Source organism: Ammodytes marinus, assembly GCF_949987685.1.
Source record: "Ammodytes marinus genome assembly, chromosome: 7".
Lineage (NCBI taxonomy): Eukaryota > Metazoa > Chordata > Actinopteri > Uranoscopiformes > Ammodytidae > Ammodytes > Ammodytes marinus.
The window spans coordinates 19,435,296-19,458,030 of NC_137211.1; the positions used below are offsets into that span (position 1 = coordinate 19,435,296).

Consider the following 22,735-nt stretch of genomic DNA (forward strand, 5'->3'; position numbering starts at 1 on the left):
CTCTGGTGTTGCATACAAAAGCAGTTTTCCTGATGTTCTGTGGAAAGTTTGGGTGATTTAAACTTGATGTGTTTGCTCTCCCTCTGTTGCACATCAAATCTACAGCATCATCAGCCCCGAAACAATTCATAAATGAGGTGACAAATTGTAGTGGCAAGGTCCTTGGCTAGCGGCTGCTAAAGTTATTTTCTGCTTGGGGAAAGGAGGTAACAACGCAGAGGGATCTCAGCAGCTGATGGGTTCCCCTGGGGAGCGACAAAGAGTCCAAATGTTGGGGTTTTGTTTGGCTGTAACCTCACATCATTCGTGGCGCATACAAAATGAGTAAAACACAGTGGCTCAACTTCAGTAAAAGATTGCAGATAAGAGAGGGAGAGGGTTTTCACTAGTGATTTTAATTTTTCTAATTTGTTGTGTTTTAATTCATGTTTTGTAAGATGTCCTTGGGTGTCTTGAAAGGCACCAACAAATAAAATGTATAATTACTCTGAGGGTGAAAGTAGATCTCGTACTCTGCTCTTGTAATACAAGTGTATACTTATCCAACGCACCTGCTACAAAATTACCTGGATGTGCAAATATCCCGGCCCAAAAAATGGTATACAAACTGAAGAAGGGGCAGAAATGATCATCATCAGAGTTAAATGAGAAATTCAACACAACTGTAATATCTCTCCATTAAAAAGTTAGAGTTAGCTCATCTTTAATTGGAAACACGGGAACACTTCATGCTTGGCTCTGTCTGATGCTTACAAAAACCACCAACCAGCATCTCTAATAGTAACAACGTAATTAGTTATTATTTATATTATACTGTGTTATAATATTTCAACACTTTTTGGTGGAGGGTGATGTGTTGGAAAAAAGCACAATAAACCTAAAACATTCTCTGTTTCTAAAAAGATTTTCCCTCTATAATGGAGTCTCATTTTGCTAAGTGCAATCATTAATATCCAGTTGAAAATCACTCATCGCAGTTATACGCATTCACTTGTCCTTGCAACACACCCCAAACATCAAAGCCGGTTCCGTGATTCATACCGCATTGCTCTTGGACAGAATTGTTATCTAGTGTTTTCACCACTCAAGTAATGCCAAGATAATAATCTCTGTGCTCTCTCGACTGCTCTGTAACAACTTGTACAGTGGTAGTGGAGCACCACTTGTCAGGCCGATGCTTTCTTAGAGTGTCTGCCGAGTGGTATCGTGAAGCTGTTTTGATCCCCTTCCACCCACTCATCAGCGAGTGACCGAGGGCTGCCCTAAGGCTCAACCTGCCTTTGCACACTCTAATCATAATGAGAACATAACTCTCTGACACTGCATGCCTGCTGCAGAGAGAAAGAGAGAGAGAGAAAGACAAACTGAGACAAGCTTGGGTTTTGTCACCACGAAAGAGTACTTTGAGTTTTGAGGAAAAGGGGGCGTTAACAGGTTTGGAGCTCATCTGCTTTAATTCAAATGAAAGGGGTGACATATCACTTTAGTCAATGAGACATTTAAACCGCAATGTCCTCGTCCGCAACGTCCTTATCTTCTCAAAGTCGTAGAGCATCTAGAATCCCGTTGAGGTCGGGAGAAGACATTTTTCTTTCTTGGCTGACCTGAATACATCTTCCAGTCGCCGGCTATAAAAAAAATGACTTTGCCAAAGAGTGTGCTCCGGTAACTTGGCAGACAAGTAAGGACTTTTGTGTCTGCTTGTTTTAGAGCAGGACCAGTCTCAGAGGGGAATAAGTGTAGCAGCTCAACAAATAGCACTGCTGGAGCGCGTCAGGACTTCAGGGACAGCGCAGAAACCACACAGGCAAACAGAGAAACGAGAGCTCTGGCGATGAAAAGGGCCAAAGCCGACTCAAAATGTTAAAGCAAAATGTAACTGGTTTTCATAGAAGATGGTGCCATCGTCTCTGCCCACCTGTCTGTCCCCACATCCATTCATTCTTTCTGCTGAACAGCAAACGTTCAGAGAAGTTCAAGGCCAAAGGCAGGCAGAAACTGAAGCCCAATGTATGTGGCTTCACATCCAGTTTGAAAGTAGTGTCCAAATGAACACAGACACAGCCCATATACACACTCTCTCACTGTCCCAATTAGACGTATGTATGCACACATCAGATGCCAACACTTGCAAAGCCTTTCACAGAAGTGCAACAGATCCAGATGTCCATCAAGTCACAACAGTGGGCTGGACAAGGGCTGGAGAAAGCTGTGCAGGGAACCAGAGGGGAGCTTGTGCACATCCTTTCTTTTTTTTTGCTGCGAAAAATATAAATAGCTCATGGGGCTGACAGCGAGCATTCTGACATGGCGGGTATAACACAGTCGTTGCTTATGGCTGACGGAGAAGCAAAAAAAGAAGGACGGCTACTTCATTAAGTGCAAAGGAAAGGAAGCGAAGACAAAGCAAACAAAGCGAGAGTTGGGTGAAAAAGAAAAAGGAAAGGGGCGAGTGAGTGTTGGGGGTGGGTGGGTGGGGGGGATTTCTTCTTCTTCTTCTTCTTCTTCCTTTTCCCATCTCGCTTGAAGCAGAGACCAGGGCAGCTTCTCTAGGTATAAGCCTCCACGTCACTTGCGTGGGCCTCATATTGCCAAGGCTTGCTCGGTTCCCACAGTGTGTCCGGGGGGCCTGGATGGATCTGGCCTTCCTCCCCTTCGCTCAGGCAAATGCTGCCTTAGACCCCCAGGCCCCGGAGCAGAGGTTACACCAACATAGCCACAGCCACGGCAGCATGTCAGCCCCACACCAACCGTTGCCTTGGTGCCGCCGCATTAACGAAAGAGCTCCAGACACTGTTCGAAGGGGAAAAGTGATTTGCCATGACGTCTGCAGCTCCCCTCTTTCCTTTCCTTCTCGCTGAGAACGCTCCGTCTCTCACCGTCTCTTTCTGCACCCTTAATCTCTCCTGTTTCCCCCGCTCTCATTTTTCCCTTCTTTGTCATTCTCTCCGCCACATCCTCAAATCTTTCCCTCCCTCATTCCACTGCTCTTTCGCCTTTTTTTTCTTTCTTCCCGGAGTAATGACTGATGCCTGAAACACAGTGCCATGATTAGACTGACATTGATGAAAGACGAACACTCTTGTTGGGCAACATCTGCGTAGAATAAATATTGAGCTGACAAATTGTGCATTTTTTTTTAAGTCACTGTTCATCCCTGCATTTCTTTTTTGCAGTTTTCAACATAGCCAACTTGCCAGTGCCACGGAGTTGCCACCAATATCATAACACTATATTTATTTTCAGTCCAGGACACAAAATATGCTCACAAATAACTTCAGAGGCAAACAGATAATATGTCACTGCAGAGCTGCTGATAAACAGGAACCAGAACAGTATAAGACTATCAAGGGGTTTCGATGGCGACCAACAAACAGGTGCATGCCATTACAGACTACTGACACTCACACGGCAGCATTCCACGCTACAAGGAAGTGTGGAAATCGAAAATAAAGTGAGAAAAAAAGTAGTTCTAATTGCAAAATGTAAATATTGAGTTTTCCCACAAGTGGGGGCAGACCACCCAGGATGCAAAATAGTCACCCACCCCCTTTCTCTTTTTGCCTTGTCGACCGCCCGAGAGATGTCTTTTTGTGTGTGCGAAACATCACCGACCACAACCAACACTCACACAGAAACCATGATGTGTCTTTGCATGCAAATACTTCTGGCAGCTCTCGTCTTGGCATTTGTATTGTGGGAAAATTAAGTGATGAAAACCTAGAGAGGGAGGGGAGAAGACAGACTGAGTGGATCAGAAAGGGAGTGTGTACCAGCGTGTCTTTCTCCCTCCTGTAAGGTGCCAAGAGCTTTGATTCAGGCTGCGCTTGTCTGGTCTGAATCATTTCTCACAGGACAAGAAAGCAAGAGGGCGGCCAGCTGGACAGGCCGGCACTGTAGCTGCAGTGTCTGACGGATGGAGACTCCCTCTGTGTGTGTGTGTGTGTTACAGGCCGGTGTCAAATACTTGTCTGGTCTGTGACACATACCTCCTATAGTAGTCTCACTACAATTACCTGCAGGACTAGCTATGAAACATAACTGTTCACACGGCCGGTGCTGTTTGAAGAATTAAAGAGAGCTGTTATTTCCAACGACAAGGAACTCAGTGAAACTTAATTTAAGCCTCATTGTGTTTGCATTCTGCTCTGCCTTGGCACGTCTGCTTACATATAATGCTACAGAGCACAGTGACACACATAAAAATCATTCATATGAATGCAAAAATTTGTCAGTGAGTCAACAGATGTCGTCTGCTTGTACTGAACTGGGAGTAGGCCTAATTGATGGATCAAAGTAACCAATAACTTCACTTTTACACTCTAAATATCAGACCATAAATTAAAGTCTAATTTTTACAGAAGTGTCATCATTAACAGGTTTCCAAAACGCATCTCACACATCAATTCATTAGGCACCAAGCAGTCTGGCATTAAATTAAATTAAAAATTCTCAGCAATCAGCAGTAAAATTATAATCTTTAACGTGAAAACTTACCTTGAGTGGGTTTACTTCCTGAAGCTGACTGTTGGACAAAGGCGACCAAGCAGAAACCTACAAATCCAAGGCTCGCGCGTATCAAAGCGTGCATATACATGTTAACTTTTTACGGTATAGTTGAAAACGAGCACTTTCTAAAATCTGCGATGCGCAAGAGCACATATACAAAGGGTGCGTGTGCGGTATGAAGGTCTCTTGTTATTCCCTAGGCTCTGAGCACGCGCTGATAGGATACTGTGCCGATCAACCCGTCTTTTCCTCTGTACGCTGCTTATGTGAGTTTCAAGTGATCGGGTTTGAGGAGGACAGCCCGACAACGAGCAGCGGAGGACGGATTTTCTGTTATCATGTCTCGAGCCAGACCAATGTCAATTTAAGAAAGGGGGTGAGTGTGAGTGTGAGTGTGTGTGTGTGTGTGTGTGTGTGAGAGAGAGAGAGAGAGAGAGAGAGAGAGAGAGAGAGAGAGAGAGAGAGAGAGAGATGGAGTGGAGCGGCGGGGTCTGAAGGGGGAGGAGAGAAGAAGCGTCCGTGCTGCGCTCCGGACTCGTCTGCTGCTCCTTCTCTGCTCTGACTGGCCCTCAAGGTTTTCTTTTTTTCTTTTCTATTCCTTCTATTACAAAAAAAGTTCTGCGGGGATTAACACACGTGTTGGTTCGGTTCGGCTGACGGTGGATATGAGCTACCACGTGCACGCACGGTGGGTCGGGCTCGTGCGTTTACCTGGCCGGTGCCACCTGCGCAAAATAAAATAAAAAAAAGAGGAGGAGGAGGAAAAAAACTGAAAGGGAAAGAAATAGTGGACTGTAACGTCGGCGTGATAGAAACAATAGTTTGCAAAGGGGGAAAGGGTGGAAGGATTTATAAATGAGTCGGATGGGAAAAGTAATAGCCTAGAGATTGCATTCTGTTCTTAGCCCAGCAGCCTATGTGAGGCTACACTCCAAGCCAATAAGCGCCCATTTTCATTGTCCCGTGTGGATGCAGCATTGATGAGATGAGGTTTGCAATCTCACTGATTGAAGATTCATTTTCTCATTAAAGTAGTTTGTCAACAAAAACGAATGCTGACACTTTCAAAAATATCAGGCATTTTAAAAACAATCTTCTCTAAATAGTTTGATTCGGGGGAAAGAATAAGATTTCTTCCAGAAAAATCTTAACTCTCAGTACCAGCTTCTTGAATGGAGTTGGAGTTAAAAGTTCACCTGACGGAGTTAAGCCCTAAATTGCGTATTTGAAATTGGAAAATGAAAACCTGCTATTTTTTATTTATTTCATACCTCGACTGATTTGCCTTCACATCATCCTCATCCCAAGGTCAATTGGGGCCCCAAGCAATTTCATATCCCTGTTAAAGCTGCAGCTGGACCCGCATGAAGAACTGAAATCCAAGTGAACGTGTTACTTATAAAACTTGTAAAAATATGCACAGAAAGGCATTTAAAAAATAAATAAAAAGCCCTGTTGACATTAAGTTATTACGTTGAATGAACTACACCAGCTGCTCAAAATGCATGTTTAAAATGAATCAGGTCCCCGTCGTGTATGATAACAAACAATCAGTAATTGTTCACAGGAAGGTTGATGAAAGCATTATGATAATCATCTGGTGTGGTGACCAAAAGAAAAAAAAATGGTTCATCTGATTCCAAAACCATTTAACCAACACCATATTATCCGCTCGTCTGTATTGATTATTGAGTTCTTCCATGCGAGTGATTCAGCAGAACTGCCACATTTTCACTCAGTGATTTTTGCCCCTGGCTTTTGAAATAAGTAAAGCCATGCCTGGTGTGAGAAATCAGCATAATGGAGCATGGAGACTCAGTGAAGTATGGCTGTGTGACGCTGGTGTTAAAAAAAAGTTCAAAGTTAAATTTCCTTAAACCAAATATTTTGTTAATAATTGAATTTGAATGGGTTGAAGAGAGTTTGCGATTCAACCCGTCACCATCAGCTGTCCGTGCAAATCGCTATTCAAGAGGTCCTGTATGCACACCATTACCCCCTTAGACCTGAGGAATGGGGCTTGAGGAGTAACATGAATCAAAACCAGGCCTCTCTCGTATTACCAATGTGCTACATTTCACCGGCAATGACATATGAAGCATTTGGTTTTCAGGAAGCACCTGTATCCCCCCAGACAGACACACACACACACACACACACACACACACACACACAGACACACACACACACACACACACACACACACACACACACACACACACACACACACCTGCTACCTCTCTGCATTATCACCTAAATTCATCAGCTGTGTTGATTAATTTTTGTTTGCATTTCGGGCTATTGACAAATTCTACACTGTAATTATCACGCTTGCTCCCATGCGTGTTTTTTTCTCTCTCAATCAAATATAATTAGGGACTCACAATGAGGCTGATTGGAGATAACAACTCTACTGTCTTCAGACAACGCAGACGAATTGAAGCGCACAAGCTGAAAATAGAGTTATGGCTGGAGTCAGAAAGGGAAGAGAAGATTATTATTCATTATCTTGAATCTTATTAGAATTGTCTCATTACCTTTACTTTGAAATATTATGTGTCAAAGTATAACTTCCTTAGTTTGGGAGACTGATGTTTCATAAACAATGTCGTTTAATTCCTTTTCCCAGACTTCCAGCCCCGGGTTTCTGACGAAGACTAAGGGCCTCAATAAATAAGAGATTCAGAACAACCGAGTAACCTTCCGAGGAATCCCTCTTCTCATCCACAGAGAAAGAGAAAAAACATGTAAATCCACTGCACCAAGTCAAGCAGTTCAGCGTAATTAAAATAACATCCGTCAGGGATATGGAAATATCCCACGTCCCTGTGTCCAACTCTCTGGGTAATTGTGAGCACTTGTATAACCAAATGAGCTCAGAGTCACTCGGGGAGTTTGAGAAAGTCAGAACATGGTTTGCCACAGAGCCCGAGTGCAAGTCGCACACTGGAGGATCAGTACACTTTTTCAAGGCAACACTTCATTAAAAGACATAGGGGGCTACACACACACACACACACACACACACACACACACCCACACGGGTAGACATCACACTGTGCACCAAACAAGGCTATTTTTAAACCAACACAGACACACAAGGGAAGCCGTGGCAATGTTTAATTTATGACACTTGTGTCATGAAAAGGACTTGAGCTACACGCTGGGTAAAAGGAGGAGTGTGGGAGGTGACGACGGAGGAGCGAGCATCATTCATGGATGAGAAGTCGAGTTAAGCTGTATTACAAGCCCTTTCTTTCAGAGAACACATTTTTCATGCAACACTTTCATCGGGATTTGCTGCAGAGAAAAACTGACCGCAACCTGCCGGAACTTGTTTCTGCATAGTGTGTGTGGCACTGTTTTCTTTTTAGATTTGACTGAATTTGAAGGCAACATGGGCTTGTAACTTTTTCTTAAGAAGAGCTGCACGATTTGGATCTATATTAAAAATGCATGATTGTCAAAGATGTACCACATTTAAATGGTTCCACCATTGACAGCAGTTATTCGGAAACTTTACCGCTTTTCAGCCAAAGGAAGGAAAAAAATATATATAAGTGGCAAGTTGTTAGAGCCTAATTTTTATTTTGACTGTGAAATATCTAAGTCAATGCTCCAACAGCTGCCGGCGTGAGATAAATGCGAGATGGATGCATGTTGGGAGGCGTCTGCGAGAGCCACCACTGTACTCTACTGCATGCTAATGAGCCGAGGAGTTAGCCTCCCTGCAGAGAGCCTAATGTTCTCTTCCAGATGGTCATACGCGGGGACACATCACTTCAGCTCCTCATTTACTTTCCTCCAGTTGGACATTTATGCTCCCCAATTGTCTGAAAGATTTATGTGTGAAAATGCAGAAAGAAAACTGCTTGGGCCAGAGTTAAGAACTTTTTTTTCCCTCTTTCTTCCCTTCTCTTTCCTCTCTGCGGGGGCTCCACATGCGAGGTTACCAACACCACCGCAGGCCCAGCAGGATCTCTTGGTACTCACCATGCAGGCACCACAGGGGAGCCCAGTGGCTTGCTGAGTTCCACACTTTAGTACAGGCATCCAGGCGAACGCTGTGGGCTTGCCCTAGGAATGCTTCCTGACCACAGCCTCCGGTCACTGGCATTAACAGGGAGCAAGAGAGGGGGGGAGGTGGGGGGGGGGGGCTGGAATGGAAGTAGAGTTATCAAGTCAGAAGAAATGGTGTCACTGACAGCCACATTAATGCTGCTGCAGCAGGGAGGTAGAAAAGATACGGAAAGGCTTGTTAGCTGCGTGAGTGAGTATATGCGGGTGCTAGAGGGGATACGGGCCTGTGTGCGTACTGCATATGGTGTGTACATGTGTGTGTGTGTGTGTGTGTGTGTGTGTGTGTGTGTGTGTGTACACCTGTAATCAAGTGTACTCAAAAAAATAAAATAAAAAATTAGACAGTATGATTCAAAGTATCAAAGATCATCATACAACTGAATTGTATATCAGTACTGACTGCCTCTCTGAATGTATACACACGGAGGACAGAGATAATACCCGTGTATTATTAGTAAACTCTTTTGAGTAGAACTGGGCCGGGCATGCTTGAACCCCGGCACACTCAGCAAGTGGCTCTGTGCCACTTTGTGTTCCACTAATCCTCCATGATCAACTCATATGCGGAGAAAGGGGAGGCGAGGCTTATCTTGGAGGCCTTTTTCAGACAGACACTATGTACAGTAAGTAGGTAAGTACAGAACAGGACCACAATGGTGGGGAAGTCCCATGAGCTCACTGTCTAGCCTGATAGTGCGGCAGCTACGCCTACCTGCTCCAACTATACGTACACCAGGGAGTGTCTCCAAGGAGGCTTTGTAGTAGCATTGTGCAGGTTCAGCTCCTGTGTGTGTGTCTTAAAATACCAAGAGATATTAAACCTTCAAGATTCTGGCCTTATTTAATTCCTCTACTCTGTGAAGAACCAAACTTCAGATCCCATTCAGAGCATGGTAGGCACTTTAAGCTCAGGACAAGTGATGAATATGTTCAGGGATCACTGAGACACTTTGATGAGTAAATCCTTCCAGTAAAATTCGCCCCCACATTCACTTCTAAACATTATTTGCTAATACTCCGACCGACCTGAATCATTTCCCCTGAAAGGAACAAGACAAAGCAATTTTGTTTGGAAAGATACAAGCTGCAGTCTGGCCTTGTCTGAGCTCACAAACAGTGGAGAAAAAGAAACTGTAAATAAATGACTTATTTCCCCTTACTGAACAAAAAATTACAATACAATAAGTCCAGTTTTCCCTGAAAAAAAATTCAGTTTTATGAGACACTTCATAGATCGAAAGCTGAAACAAATTCATTTTAATTAAGCAGTGAACCAATTTCATTATTGCACAGGCTGTAATCTCAAAATCTTTCCACAATTTGAATGACTCAGCAGATTTGGACATATGCAGGCAAACTAAATTAAAGTTTCATGAGTTAAAGTTATCGATCTGAGTTTTTTTGCAGTGAAGTGTTGATGTAAACTTATTTAAAAGGGAAAGTTGACTTGTTACCATTTCCAAGATTTTCAGTAAAGTTAGTGGTTGGCAATTTAATTATTACATAGGCCTATATTGATATATATATATTGTATAATAAATGAATGAATGTAAAACTTCACAAAATCTTAAAATGTAGGCTAGTCTAATCCTTAAGTGTAATCATTTTGAGTGTTCTTTAACATCTAACTGCTGTTATGTCCTAGCAGGATGATAAAATGACTGCAGCCTAATAAAAAGAAAAACATTGCAAGTTTCACAATGAATCACCTTTAAAAGACTAGGACACATCAAGAAAATATAAAAGTATGCAAAACCAAAAAAGACATCTGTTGACATAATGTGTCATGCACCATTTCCACTATTTTTAGATCCATGGAAACTGTGATGTGCCAGAAGTAAAACTTTGAACAATTGAATTTATCATTTTGCTCTATGTAAAGAGTTGAATATAATTGCGGAGTCTTTATCAGCATGATGTGAAAAAGTACAACATAAAAATATTAAATATGCAGCCCAAATAAATAATATGAGCCCCCCAACAACAGTGATAAAGCCTAGTGACAACATCAGTGGTTGTAGTAGACACACATGAATATAGACTGCCCTCTAGTGGCTACTGTTTCTTTAGATCACGGGGTTTCAAAGGTTTTTCCCACAGGTTTATTCAATACAAATATCCGAATATGAATGGATAAAGTGTGTGCGTTTTCCATGATGACCATAGCCTAAGAATCATGTCTAAACGACAGTCTGAGTCTTAGTGGTAGTAGCCTAGTATTGTCAAAGAAAAATAGGCCTACTGCTAACAAGTTCATAATGTTTTTTTTTTCTATTAACCAAGGCTATTAGTCTCTACTACGTTTTCTTGCTTCAGTTCGGGGGAATAATAGTTTCAAAGTTTGGACACTAAATTTCCCAAAATGTGGGGGATGCAAACAGGAAGTAGGCCCATTTAGCCTACTGTTGCCATGGAGTTACTTCTTGCTGTAGTTTGGTCTAGCTTTGCGAGACTCCCATGGAGTAAACTGCGGGCTACAACTTCGGCCCCATTCTTTATCTCTTATTTATTTAACCCAATAGGCCTATTTGTTCATTCGCAGAAATAAAAATATGCCTTATCATCAATGATCAGTTCATGTTTGCAGTGTCCTGGTGTATATCCTATGGAAAACTAAGACTGGGTTAAATACCTAATGATTTTCAGGATAGTTCTGGAGTTAAAAGCAGCATCTAATTTTCAGTTCTTTTGCCCATTAGGCTAATGCTATCTTTGGAAAGTCACACCGAATGTAGCCTAAATATGTTTATCATGTCGAGTGTGTAGATATAACTGAATTGTTGTGACTCCAAGAAAGACTAACATATTCCCGCTAAAGGTTTTTAAAATAGCCTACTTTAATTGTAGCCTACCTTAATTGTCTCTATTAGCTGTGTCACTTCCACTCCGTTCCACTGCTGCTGCTTCATCGGCTCCTTGAGGTAGCGCTCCCCTCCGGCGGGTCGGGTTAGGCCTTGGTAAGGGTTACTGTAAGGCATGTCAGAGACAGCTGCTGGCTGGGGTTAGGTAGCCTATACGGTTAGGAGCATGTTAAGGTCAGGGAAGTAACAAACAAACAGACGCTTACCCGACAACGACATGCAACTGTCCACTTCTTCTCACCTGCAGTAGCCTATATTTGCATCAACTCACCTCAAAGTTAAATACAAAATAATTATTTAAAAAAAGCTGCATAGTGAAAACACTAACAGCAGAGGTCAGTGTCCACATGCTGATTTACATTTGATAGATATGAAAAGGGAGCTTTAATTTAATTAAATAAAATGTGTATATAGCCTACACTTAGTTTTTCCTAATTACTTCTTTAAAGCATTGGATAGCAGGAGACAATTACCCAGACTTTATCTATTTTTGTCTCATTGGGATCTGTGTATAAAGGTGTGTGTGTGTGTGTGTGTGTGTGTGTGTGTGTGTGTGTGTGTGTGTGTGTGTGTGTGTGTGTGTGTGAGTGTGTGTGTGTGTGTGTGTGTGTGTGTGTGTGTGAGACTCTGTGTGTGTGTGTGTGTGTGTGATATATCCTTGAGCATTATTTATGTTCGGACGATGCTTATGTTTATATGTATAATCGGATGTTGATATAGTGCTATTATTAAATAATAAGGGTTTAATACACCAACATGTTTAGGTTTGTCATTGGGTCTGAATAATCCCAGGGGTGGGTCATGTAAAAGGCCAGACATGAAAATAAAAATATTTAATTAATTAATTCACACTTACTGTAAGACCATCTACAATGTTTTGAAAGCTATGAACATGACATTTCTACTCTAATTATTAAACCTGTTTTATCTTAATGATGTAACCGCATTGCTATTATATGATACCGTTTTGTTCTGATTATGATCAAGCTTAAAAGTCATACAGGTCCAATCTCATGTCTTTGTACTTCGTCACACTGAGAATGCAGAATACTTGGGGAACGTGTGCAGACTGATGCGATAAGTAATTTCTAGCATTTGATCATTGATGTGCCTATGAGGGGAAAGTGACAGGACTGTCTCAGAGGCCCTGCCCTGTCAGTCAGGTCTGCTGGCAGCGGGACAACAGAGCAGAGCAGGTGGAAAAGAAAGATAGCTTGCATACCAACATGCCACAGAACAGCACAAAGCCACCTGTGTGAGTTCAACACTTCCTCATCTTTTGGATTAACAGACAAAGAGGGCGTTAGTTACAAGCCAAACGTATAATAATGCAACACACCGATAATAATTTACCCATTACATTCTTTTTGGTGTTTTTAAAGTATAATGAACGGTGTCTACTGTCTAATGCATCTTCATGACATGCAATTTTATCTTTAAACCAAAATATTCAAAGCAATATTCAAATCCCCTCACACTTGACTTGGTTTGGTTAAAATGATCCTCTGTTTGATAGTGATCAGTGGTTTACTTCCTTTGGAAAGATGTGTTACAAATATATATGTAAACTTATGAAAACATTTGGTTAATACACAATGCAAACTAAATTATGTAATAAACACATGCTGAGAAGAATTCCTGGGTGTGATAAAGAAAACAAGTCTGAAGGGAAAAAAAGTGTGCCCTTGGCACAGATACAGTCATTCAAATACAGCACGCCTATATGTAGAACTAATAGCACTGTAAAGGATAACCATTTCATTTCACTCAACACTGCTCAAGCTATAAAACACTGGTAACTTTTGGATGTGGCGAGCTTCTAGCATTGAAAATCATGCTTTTTAAATTGAGCTTTAACTTTACAGGAGTATGTGACTTTATCTGTTAATTGCAGGAGAGAGCAGACCTATTTGTCTCTGACAGGCTGCAGCGGTGATAAAATGCTTTAGTTTATTTCAGACCGTCTGTTCGTGAATGTGCGGCAAAGGTGTTGCACAAAGGCCAAACCAGGAGGTGAGAAGAACAGGTTGCACCAGTTTTCTCCCCATCACATCAGATAAAGGTGCTGAAGCTGAACTAGAAAAAACCTGTGCTGCAATTTATTATCTGACATGACACAAGGAAAACACGTGCCGTGTTCAAAATCCAAAGGGACACGTGTGTGTTAAAAAATGATAAAAATGCTTGTGATTAAAGATGTTGAATCAGCTTAATCAGAACTGACAGACCCACAGTGACACTACTCATAGCGGCTGTGTAAAAAGCTTATGCGTTTTGAAAAGTGCGTCACAATGCAACAAAGCAAACCAGATGTTTCAAATTCCTATTACCTAATGGCCACTCACTGTGTGCTTCAAGTTATAGTAAGGTGGTATTTTCTAGCAATGGAGTGCATACTTTCTCTATTTAGGACTGCTTTGACAGTCTGCACTGACTGAGCTGATAATTGGTTTAATGTGGTTCATGTTAAGTATACTGTGTGATATGTGTATATCTGTGCCAGATATACACATATCTGTGCCAGATATGTGTATTTTTGCCTTAAATGAGGTACTTGATGTGTATAACGGGCAAAATTCCACAATTTTTATGTGTTTTATTGATGCTTCAAAAGCCTTTGATCGTGTGAATCATGAGAAGCTATTTTTCAAACTGCACAACCGAGGGGTTCCCAAATATTTAGTTAGAATCTTGGCTTTTTGGTATGCTCATCAGTCTATGTATGTGAAATGGGGTAACTCTATGTCTGCCCCATTCAATGTAAGTAACGGAGTTAGGCAGGGAAGCATTTTATCTCCCTTTCTTTTTAATATTTATTTGGATGATCTTTCAAAGCTGCTAAATAACTGTGGATCAGGCTGTATGATCGGGAACACCATTATCAACCACCTGATGTACGCAGATGATCTGGTGATTCTTTGTCCATACAGTGCTGGCCTCCAACAGCTGCTAAGGGTCTGCTCCCAATATGGTGCAGACTTTGATATTAAGTACAACTTCAAAAAGAGCAATATCATCATCGCTAGAAGCAGGGAGGACAATAAACTGTTGGTTCCTGATTTTCTTCTGTCCGGTGCTGTCCTTAAAGTGTGTGAGGAGGTCAAATACTTAGGGCACTTTATAACTGCTGACCTGTCTGACGACAGGGACATCCGCAGACAGTACTGTATGATGTATGCACAAGCTAATATGTTGAAGCGCACATTTAGTATGTGTTCATTGTCTGTGAAGACCACTCTTTTTAAAGCTTTTTGCACCCCAATGTATACTGCCCACTTGTGGCGGCGCTATAAGAAAAGCAGTATGCAGAAACTCAATGTAGCATATAATGATGGCATGAGGCTGCTGCTTCATATGCCACGTTGGAGCAGTGCAAGCCAAATGTTTGTCAGTGTTAATGTGCCCACCTGTCCTGCTGTGATCAGGAATCTTATGTACAGATGTATGTGTAGACTATCGGAGTCATGTAACGGCATAATCACAACTCTAGTGAACCCTACAATGAGTGCGGTTAGGTTCACTTCCACATTATGGAACCATTGGCGCTTTAGCCTATATGCTAATATCTGAACACTCTTTGTGTAGTGTGGAACTGACAGCTTGAGTCTTTTTTAGTCTTTTTTATTGTTGTTTGTCTTTTTACTGTTTTTGTATTGTATTATGGACCGTTTTCTCTCTGTGTCTGGAATAAAATAAAAATAAAATAAAATAAAATAAAATAAAATAAAAATAAAATAAAATAAAATAAAATAAAATAAAATAAAATAAAATAAAATAAAATAAAATAAAATAAAATAAAATAAAATAAAATAAAATAAAATAAAATAAAATAAAATAAAATAAAATAAAATAAAATAAAATAAAAATAAAATAAAATATACAAAAATGTTGATATTAGCCAGTGCTTGCTCACAAAAGTCAATGCAGCCATACAAAACCAAAAAAACAGATTTTAGGAAGTGAAAGTATTTATAGCAGCTTGACCATTGAATTTTAGGAGAACTAGGAGAGGAACCAGCCTCACTGTTGTGTCACTGTGACAACGAAAAACCTCTAAAAGCAAGCAGTGATACGCAAAATGTTCATAACTGTAGATGCCAAGAACCATATTTAAAAAAGACGAAATAAATAAATCAAAGCCTCTTAAAAGTAATTTTTTAATTTACCAAAATCAAAGCTACAGTGAGAGTCAGTGAACAACCAAAAATATCTTGATTGCCAGTTTTATGAGTAAAAACTGAACATATGGCTGTACAATATGAGTAAAAAGTAGATGCAGGTATGTGCATGACAGTTAATGTATTCAAGTCATGTAAGGCCACGTTTGGGTATAAAAGCTTAATGCAGTAGAAATGTAGAAATATGTGGTTAGTGAAGCTGCGTCCCGAAAAGTTCTGTAACGTCTTCATCAATCATTGTATCAATCTCTGGCATGTTCCTTTAAATATATAGTGTCTGAAAGAAAGCCTGTGGTAGTGACATTTGGCATTGATGCCTTAGTCCCTGAGCAGTCCCAGTCTCTTCAGGGCGTCTCTGCGGTCCCCTACGTTCTCTGAGCGAGGGCAGATTAGCACGCTGATACCATGCGATCGAGGCAGCTTTTGCGATTCTCCGCCGGTGTGCTGAAAGACAGGCAGGGACCTCCGTAAGTCCGGTTCCTTGTGGGTGGCAACAAGGCCCATCTGGGAACTCTCTGCCTGGGCGCCAGAAAACTCTTTCCTACTCCCCAGAGAGGCGGGGCGCGGACGATTGTTACGCAGCTGACTGGTGCTGCTTCTCTGCTTTCCGCTGACGTCCATATTGGAAGTTTGACTATCCATGTAGCTGCTCAGGCCCAGGCCAGAGCGCTCCAGAGTGGCCGATTTGACACCCATGAACTTGGGTGGGGTTAGCTGCTTGACCAGGACGGGAGGGGTGAGAGGGGGGGTGTTCAATGGTGTATTGAGGGTGGCCTCTGAACCACCTTCAGACAGTTCTTCATCTGACAGCAGATGTCCGCCTGGGTCACTGAACGCAGCAGGTGCCGGTAGAATATCAGGAGACTGGCATGCGGGAGTTGCAGAAGCACCTGATGCTGACACCACTGCGACAGGAGACTGGGGAGGGACTGGGACTGGAGATGGGCTGTTGACACGTCGGTTGTAAGATGGCGTGGAGGGCGGTGTGGGTAATGGAGAAGGAGGAGCTGCCCATGACCTTCTAGTCTGGGGAGAATGTCTAGGGCTCAGGGAGGAGTCTGAATCTGCCTGGTCCATTTTAAGAAGGCCGAGCTTCCGGAGGGCCTCCATGTGGATCCTCTCGCGGTCCGACAGCCCCCGCTCAGTGCTAGGGGATGAGGGACCATCACACGCCTTGTGTGACTTCAGAATGATGTTGGACGGAAGCCTCTTGGGCTTAGGGGCTACAGCAGGTGGACTTCTGAGCTCAGCAGCCTCAGGAATAGGAATCATCAGGGGACCAGGGCTCTCGGTAGACAGGATCAGTTCTGGGGGCTTGTTTGGAGGATCGTGGGTCACTGGAGGAGAGGAGATCGCTGGAGTTTTCTTGACTGAGGCTCTCTGGCGTAGCATCTCCAAGTCAACAGTTGCTCCTGGCTTGTTCCTGGATATCGGTACAGATGGTGGAAGGTGTTTTGGTATCTCCGGCTGTGGAGGATGGGCTGGCTCATCCATGAAGTCTGATGGAGGAGGGAGCATCACACCCAGGTCCACCTCAGGGGCCTTAGTGGACAGACCAGGGGAGCAAAGGCTGGCACTCGAGACGATCTTAAGTTTACCATCCTCATCCTTGGCTACACACAACACCCCAGTCTGAGAAGCCGTTGGGTGAACTTTGCCAACGGCGTTTGCCGCAGGAGAGGACTGTGGTTCTGAAGTTTGATTTAGAGTGTGAAGGTCAACTCTGTCGGATTTCTGGTCGCTTCCGGACTCATGTGACTTCAAACTGGAAATGTCTAAGAAGGAAAAGCACAATGACAGTAGTTAGCAATGCAGTTACAGAAAGACATGTATAGGTAACCAACAAAGAAAAACGTGCAAAACTGAATATTTCGTGACATAATCGTACCATTTACTCCCATCCTGTCTGTCTGTAACCCAACATCAAGTTCGTCATTGGAAAAGCCGCTGTCCTCCTGCACCTCCAGGGCTTCGATGGTTTCCTCCAGATACATGAGACACGCCCGCTCCTCTGCTGTTAAGTGCTCCATACTGTCGTCACTCTGCACACAATATAAGAGACTGTGAAAAGCATTACAAATATGAGCCGGCACTGACAGGACAGGAACGAAGTTGTTTGAAGTTTCAAATAGTCTGCAAAGAAATGACTAATTACAACACCTTTTTCCTATTATTGGCTATCTTTGGTTCCATACCGTCCTGTCAGAATGATTTATATCAGGTGGTAACTGAACAGCTTGAAATTGTCTTTAAAGAGAACTGTCACTGAAACCCCTTCGGGGCTTCTGCCTGAACAAACATGATTATATTTCACCAAAAACAAACACATTCACTTCCCCTTGTCAACTCTCATTTGACCTTCTCGTTTTGACTGTAAATGTCCGTGCAGACATTATTACCACCTGATGCACAACATCTCTGTTCTTTACTTCCCCATTCCAATAAAGGAAAGACGACGGACCAGAGGAAACCCATACACTAGTCAAATGTTACACCATATGTTGTGTGTTATACAACAAAGAGTTAAGCAACAGTCAGTCAGTGGGTCAGAAGACTACAGCAGCACTCACAGAGCCAGAGTTTGTGCTGATTACGCTGTCCCAGCTCCCGGCACTGTCCGTATTGCTCAAGGATTCCATGGCAACACCGCCTGGCCACGTGTCACTCTTCGGCATCGCACAGGGAAGAGGATGAGGGCGGGACCTGGGCTCCACCGTCACCTCTTTGTTTTGATTGGGTCAATTTCACCAAGAATCAAGTCTGAGGAATAATCTGGAAATGTCGAGGAGAAAATGTAAGAAAGGGACAAAACAACCAAACTGAGAAATAAGCGCTCCACTATCTATCTCCACCATTCACAAAATTATTTCACTTAATGTACAATTTATCATACACAAAGAATGATCTTGTTCAACGGGGAAACATGACATCAAGCATTAGTGCAAGATTAAAAATAGTTTGTAAACAACAGCTTTAATGTCAAATTTTTTCCATTAGTGTGATATATGAATGCCATGAATCATAGCCGATAGCCAAATGATTCCTCATGATGTAATAGCTCTACTAATTAAGATGTCAAATGTGCTGCCACGTTCACTGTGATATATGGAACATAAGCGGTTATGCAAATGAGTTCTTTGTATAAATAAGTGGACGAATTGAAGAAAATGAAAATTTCACTGACACATTAGACGTGGCCAGGATGAATATGAGGCCCATCATTTATTGCAGTTTTCTTATGTAAAAGGATAGCGTCACATTTATATATCTTTTATAGTAACAACAGCCTTAGGATAGTAGCCAAAAAAGAGGGAATAGTGTACTAACAAAGCTGCAACTCTGTGGAGGACATCTACTTTAATTGTCAAATCCATTCTGCTGAAGCCTCATATCAGCTTAAGATATAATTTACAAAATAGACTGTGGATTTAGTTGTGCTAACAGAGAGTATGATCAAGTCAAGTATGATATAAAAACCTGTTTAATGTTCTTATGGGCACCTGATTACTCTTTTGACAGACTTGTTTTGTGGTGACAAGTTGTTCATAGATTATTAGGCTTTGTTACGTGAAGGTAAACATTCATTTAATTATTTTAGATCTTCTTTCATGAAAACACATCACAAATGTGCCACAGTTGATAGAATTAAACACAGTTATTCTGATGCTACAGCTTCTTGGTCTGGTACAGTCGACTCGCTTATGGTGGCTAATGGTCGCTAACTTAAGCCAACTCTAGGTACTGTATGCTGCTGTTAAACAAAAACTACTGAGTCAGTACACTGAGTTTGACCTTTTCTCTACTTTATATTACACTATCATACTACGTTTTAGCATTGTCCTGTCTTTGTCACTACTGGCCACAAAATAACACAGTCTCACTTTAATGGGTAAAACTGTACATAGTAGATCTAAATTTATATAAGTTGAATGGTAACACTAACAGCTGATTCGATTCGTCACAGAGCCAAACTTTGAGCAGTTTTACATCTGTGTAAAGAAATTTGATGTGGCGTGTCATGTTGCAGCACCACGCTGCTTGCTTGAGTTTCCTGCCTATTATTCTGTATATTGTTCATTGATACTGAACTGTCAGGCATCAATAAAATACATGCCCGTCAAAAACTTAGAATTATTAATGGTTCATAATCTGCCGGAGGAGGGAGATTTTCAAAAACGCCCTCATAGAAGCCTGCTTAGAAAAAGAATGGGCAGTACATTTTCCTTTTAAGTGCTTAAAGGCCATTAGTAAGCGCCCGAAGCGAATACCACCGGCACTTAACAATGTTTGAGGCACAAATGGATAATATTTGATCCACTCCAGGTTAACACTCCATAGTGCATTTTGGCTAAATAGGTCACACAAATTCATTGTACTGCATCGCCAAGACAAAAGCTTTCCAACCTGTTATATGGCTCATTCGTCACTTAACCACAGCTGTACAATCAGGTTCAGGTGTGTTCGTGGTAGCAGAGCAAAGCTATAACCTTATTGTTCTCTTATCTCGGGGAACATTTGACTGTACCTATATGAGCAACGTAATTAAAGTTCCTCTTCATGAGTCGCTGTCACCGTTTGTCACTTATAGTGATACTATGACATGAAGGCTGGGAATTCATATTATTAGGAGTCTCGCACAGCCAGACAACACATAGTAGTTACTGAGGCATGGGGTTACTAGGAGGACGACCCAGGCAGAGACAGGCTCATACACCATTAATAACATGTCTATCCATCAGTACAATATTCAATCTTGTTGATTGTCAATATGAAAAATCTCCATCTTGTGAAGTAATTTATTTCCATAATTAAGTCCTACAAAAAAAAGTATCTAAGTGAAACAGTTGCAGGTGCACTGCAGTGTGCAATACAACAAATTAAAATACAACTTACATTTATAAAATACTTTACAAAGTTTTACGAATTGATTTAAAAGTTTAAAGATTCAAGTTACAAGAAAAACAATTACTATTTTGGATTGATCTTTTGGCTGCTCAGATACATCTTGTATTGGGGTATATCCCACTTATCCAGAGCAATGGCAGAGGCCTATACAATTCTTGTCTCGATGACATGCATTGCAGACACAGCCAGGGACAGCTGGTGTGGGAAAAAACCTGATCACCAACACCCACATACACTCATGTTTACTGGCAACAAGAGCTAGTTGAACCATCCTTCTTTGCATTCGCTCATTCGGATCAGCAGAGCAAGAAACAAGTGGCCAAGCTTGAGCAGCCAACACCCCTCAAAAACTGAACAGGCAACAAACCAGTAGGGGAACAACTACACCCACTGCTGAGTCAGGATTTAATTGTGAATGGAATGTCACTTTGCTTGCCTCCATGTCCTTAAGACAACGCTTTAAATCCAATTGAGGGCTCTGATGGGACTGGGCGTAGCACTTGAATTAACACTTGGCAAAAAAAACTGCTCTCAACTATTTAAAAAAAAAAAAGGAGGACCAGTTCCAGGTATTTTGGTGTATGTTGCCTGTGAGAACAGCTGCGCAGTTTGTGAGCCAGACTTACAATCCAATAAATCATCATCATTTACAGTCTTTGATGACAAATTATAGTGGGTGTGCTAGGAAAACCAAATAAAACAAAAGAGAGTGAAAGTGGGGGCTGAAGGGCAGCCACAGAACTGGTTGAATGATTAACAGTAAACAAACGTTCAAGGCGAATCACCCGGTTGTGCAACTAACAACCTGCTGGAGCGAACAGAAATATTTCATCAATGTTTAGCTTGGCACCTTCTCCCAACTGAAATGACTATTATTGACACATTAATGTGCCAATGTTTGTACATGCCCTGTGACACAACCTCTTATAATAAGCCACCATGATAAAAAAAATATGTATGCTATATTTGATAAGATATGGGGGCTTTCATAGAGGATGAATAGTAAAGATTATAACGGCTGATCATGTGTGGGAATATGAGTGACCCAATTTCCACAGTTTGGACATCTTATCTGTGCAAATGGGGTCATTCACATCCGTGAAACGCTCGTACCCTACAGTAAGAATCGAATAAGAGCTTAATGTATTTAAAAATATATATATAACTAGAGGTCATGGTTTGTTCTCAACCAATGGCTCACACATTCTAAATAAAACAAGGGGATGACATTTTCACCAAAGCACTGATGGCTTTTCAAAATATTTTAACTTTTTTCCTCATTACTGGAACTCCTCTGTATCAAAATAGATATCGCACGCACTCCGAGAACAGTGGTTTCCTGATAACTTACCGGAGATGTAGAACAGAGTATGCCTTGTGCGTTCACAAATTGGTTTTCAGATCAGTCCACGTCCATAGCGTCGGCGCTGCTCACTCCCTCCCCAGAGCTTCTGCACTGCTCTTCTTGGTAATAGAACTTCACGGAGAAGTCACCGACTGTACAGGTGGGGATTTACTGTAGCCAGGTAACTTCCGGACAGGTTGCTGCGTAGCCAATCAGCGAACGTCTGATGGAGACGTTCCCAAGGAAGAGCCAATGGAATAACAGCAGGCAAATGAACGCGACCAAGATGGAATACATTTTTTATTTTATTTTTGTTGCATTGGTATAGCAATTTCTAATGAGGCAACCTAAATAAATGGTTATTACATTGAATTGAATTAAATGTTGATGAATAATTTAAAAATATTAAATTCATGCTTTAAATATGAGTTGTTATTCATTAATCACAACAGAATAACACTGGGTTTTCAGGCCCCTCCCATGGACTATATTATTTACAAGTTATTAACATTTACAATTGCAGTGTGGATGGATTACCCTTTAATAATTCAATGATTAGATAATTATTAATTAAAGTGGGGACTTGTCTTATTAGAAACCATGGTTAGAAACTAATAAACACCCAGAAGTACAGTATGTATTACAATAAGATTACATTTATAACCGAACAGGTCGACTGGGCACTAACATGGGAGTTTTTTCACAAACGTATAACCCAAACGTGCTCTTATTTATTGCTTAAAAACCAACCTGTAAATACTGCAGTTTATTAGGTCATTTCTCCATACTTTATAACTTGGTATCATACAATCTCACCCTGTTTATACTCATGTATCCTAAAACACAAATAGCACATG

General features: G+C 41.6%; 2 protein-coding genes across 4 annotated transcripts in view; both read right to left on the reverse strand.

Annotated features, from left to right (window-relative positions):
* Positions 1-4,913, reverse strand: part of scube3 (signal peptide, CUB domain, EGF-like 3) — a 73,842-nt gene extending 68,929 nt beyond the window's left edge. For both annotated transcript variants that reach the window (XM_080031071.1, XM_080031070.1), the window contains exon 1: positions 4,498-4,913. In XM_080031071.1, coding sequence (XP_079887197.1) covers positions 4,498-4,597 — 100 coding nt within the window. In that variant the 5' untranslated portion in view covers positions 4,598-4,913. The remainder of the gene's footprint in view (positions 1-4,497) is intronic.
* A 10,677-nt stretch (positions 4,914-15,590) lies between these two features.
* On the reverse strand, positions 15,591-22,017 carry LOC307253170 (specifically androgen-regulated gene protein). Of its 2 annotated transcripts, XM_080031067.1 has the most exons (4): positions 21,885-22,017; positions 18,199-18,400; positions 17,517-17,670; positions 15,591-17,403 (listed from the first exon to the last, which is right to left on the reverse strand). In XM_080031067.1, exons 2-4 carry the CDS (start codon positions 18,301-18,303, stop codon positions 15,947-15,949), a joined length of 1,716 nt encoding a protein of 571 aa, XP_079887193.1. In that variant the 5' UTR covers positions 18,304-18,400; positions 21,885-22,017; the 3' UTR covers positions 15,591-15,946. The 2 variants fall into 2 exon arrangements, with proteins under 2 accessions (XP_079887193.1, XP_079887194.1); XM_080031068.1 differs by lacking the exon at positions 21,885-22,017 and having other exon boundaries at positions 17,517-17,689; positions 18,199-18,329.
* Positions 22,018-22,735: the final 718 nt, after the last annotated feature.